Here is a 2583-nt window from a genome sequence, read left to right on the forward strand (position 1 = left end):
AGAGCGGGAGTGTGAGCTGCTCTGGAAGGTACGCACCTTACATTTGTGGTTTCAACTGTTGACAAGTGCCTTTTCAAATTAAAACATGCTTTTTAACTCGTATGTGGCCAGATTCTGATATCATCCCAGGCAACACTGAATTGAAACACTATAGTTTACTGTGAACTCATTTTTCAGTAGGTAGCAGGATGCCGGATTCTGGTCCTGGTTGGCTTTGTGCTGAAGGTATCTCTTAATCTGAGAAACTGGTTGGGTTTTTGTAGGGACTAGGGTGATCTCAGGCAAGCTCAGCTCTGGGTGTGGGGTGTGCACTCCCCCTGCTGGCTCCCATCTCAGTGCAGACGGGAGAAGAGATTGCCTTTAAACACCTTGTTTAAAGAATGTCTTTTAAAACATCTTTAATATGTTGCTGTAGAATTAGGTATGTAGTGTATGGGCTTTCTTATGTTATCTACTTTTCATAAACCAAGTAAAGGAGCAAAGCTGTATATGCTATGTCCTTTCTTAGAAAGACTAGTAGAAATGCTGCAAGGTTAACCTTCCTTGTCCCAACACCTGAAAACTTATTTTACTCTCAGTCAAGGTAGTGTCCCTCTGTTTGTTTGGTTTTTTTTTTTTTTTTTACTACTAGTAGAAGAAAAAACACCCTCCCGCAAGAGTATTTGCACAACCCCAAACTTCTGCACTTCAGCTATGATGCGTGTGTAGTATTCTGAGAGGAGGATGCAGAGCCAGGCAGGATGGCACGTACTTGCAGTTAGTGAGGTGCATTCTGCCAGGAAGCAGTGCTGTCCAGCACTTCTCCCCTACCTCTTCTCCATCAATGTTGATTGGAACAGTAGTTTCCAGGTTTAATATGAGTTGCCAGCAAACTGACCATTCTGGTAAGAGTTTATTGTAAGGAACTGCTCTAGGTATAGTGAGACTATCCCCTAAAAGAGAAGCTGGTTTTTCTGTAGTTCTCTTATAAGTGCCAACGGCAAGATTAAAAATACACTTTATGTAGATACTATACTTCTAGTTTTGCTTTTTCTGAGGTATTTGGACTGAGGGAGATAAGTTCACTTTCCACTTCTCTTTTGAGGTATTCCTGGTGCAGGAGAATTAAGACCTGCCCCTAAGATATTCGCATCCCAAGAGGCTGCATAAATGCACTTTATTGGAATGTGCGCAACTGAGAGCAAGTTCTCTTCAGGTTATGAAACATTATTTTGAGAAGGAAACTTGGTGGTGGTGGGAAATCATTCTAGCAAAAAAGCTGAGTGTATTAAGCCCTCACATGAAGAGTGTTAGTGAACAATTTTGGGTACCTAAAATGAGACCTCAGATTAGTAATCTGTTTTGGAAATCTATTGGAGGAGGCAGCTCTGACTTCTTTTTTTAACAGTCTGGTTAAAACCTGCATGTCTTAACTTTAAATGAAATAGCATGTTTGTACATTTGTTATCTAGTCAGTGTATAATTAAGGACTCTTCAGAGTGTGAGTTGTCCCTCATTAAAATACCTTGCTGGTGTTGTTCTGCAGCCAAGCAGGTATTCAGACATAAGGAAATGTATTTTTGCAATAATAAAGCAATTACATGTTTCCTAAGTTTTATAAGGCAGGTGTCTTTGCCAGATGGTCTAAAGTGATTTTTCACAAGTAAACATAGGCTTGTATAAAATAGTTACAAACAAACCATTTTTGCTTGAGCTTCAGTCCCCCAAGCAGGGACTGGCAACAACCTTCTGCATCATTAGAAGTGACATTACAAAGCATCCTGTTGCAAAGCAGTAGCTCAGCATGACTGCCAGTATTTGCAAGAAAATATTAAAATAACTGGACCCTAGAACTCCCTGGAGATAGATGTGTGATATTATCCAGTCACATGAAAACTGTTCTAGCAGGCAGGGGAATGACAAGAGCCCATGTGCATTACCTGATGCTGACTCCTAGCCTCAACTTTGTGTGATAACAGGCTGCCTTCTGAAATTGGTCTCAATTCTGGTTAGAGAAGCCTCAACTTCAGCTCTTTCTTGAGAGCCTGCAGTAATCTCTGTCCTCCCTGGAGTCTAAATTTAAAGATGTACTTTTGGATTATCTGTCAAGTACCTTGCAGCTAGAAAATGGAATAGCATTTGAGGAAGCAAATCATTATTAGTAAGCAAGTGATGACTCCTTTCAAATGGTATTCTGATGCAGCAGATCTGCAGAGTGTGTGATTTTGTGTGTGATTTTTGTGTGATTTTGGCTGGAGGGTGGGAGAGGAGAATAATCCTGAACTTTGGATAAATAATCAAATTAATTTCTGCTTCTTTCCATTATGGCTTTTAGAGGCTTGTTCTGCAGTTCTGTGTCCACATGCTGCAACAACTGCACACCTGGTTTTTATGTAGAAGAGTGACATAATGAAATGTTTGTGTTACGGGTTGTCTTTCCTGATGCAAGTGTGCTTTTCTCTCCCCCCTGCCTGCCCCTGCCCCCCGCTCCTCCCCTCCAAGGTGGAAAAGATTCGTCAAGTCAAGGCTAAGTCACTCTACTTGCAAGTTGAAAAGTTACGTCAGAACCTAAATAAGCTGGACAACACCATTAGTGCAGTTCAG

General features: G+C 41.1%; 1 protein-coding gene across 1 annotated transcript in view; it reads left to right on the forward strand.

The window, feature by feature from the left end:
* TRIM71 (tripartite motif containing 71, E3 ubiquitin protein ligase) overlaps positions 1-2583 on the forward strand; it is a 12182-nt gene that overhangs the window by 8200 nt on the left and 1399 nt on the right. Inside the window, 2 exon segments of the mRNA XM_010074599.1 lie at positions 1-28; positions 2482-2581. The exon segment at positions 1-28 is cut by the window's left edge and continues 16 nt beyond it. Of these exon segments, the coding sequence (XP_010072901.1) occupies positions 1-28; positions 2482-2581 (128 nt within the window).

Source organism: Pterocles gutturalis, unplaced genomic scaffold, assembly GCF_000699245.1.
Source record: "Pterocles gutturalis isolate BGI_N339 unplaced genomic scaffold, ASM69924v1 scaffold28552, whole genome shotgun sequence".
Classification (NCBI taxonomy): Eukaryota; Metazoa; Chordata; class Aves; order Pterocliformes; family Pteroclidae; genus Pterocles; species Pterocles gutturalis.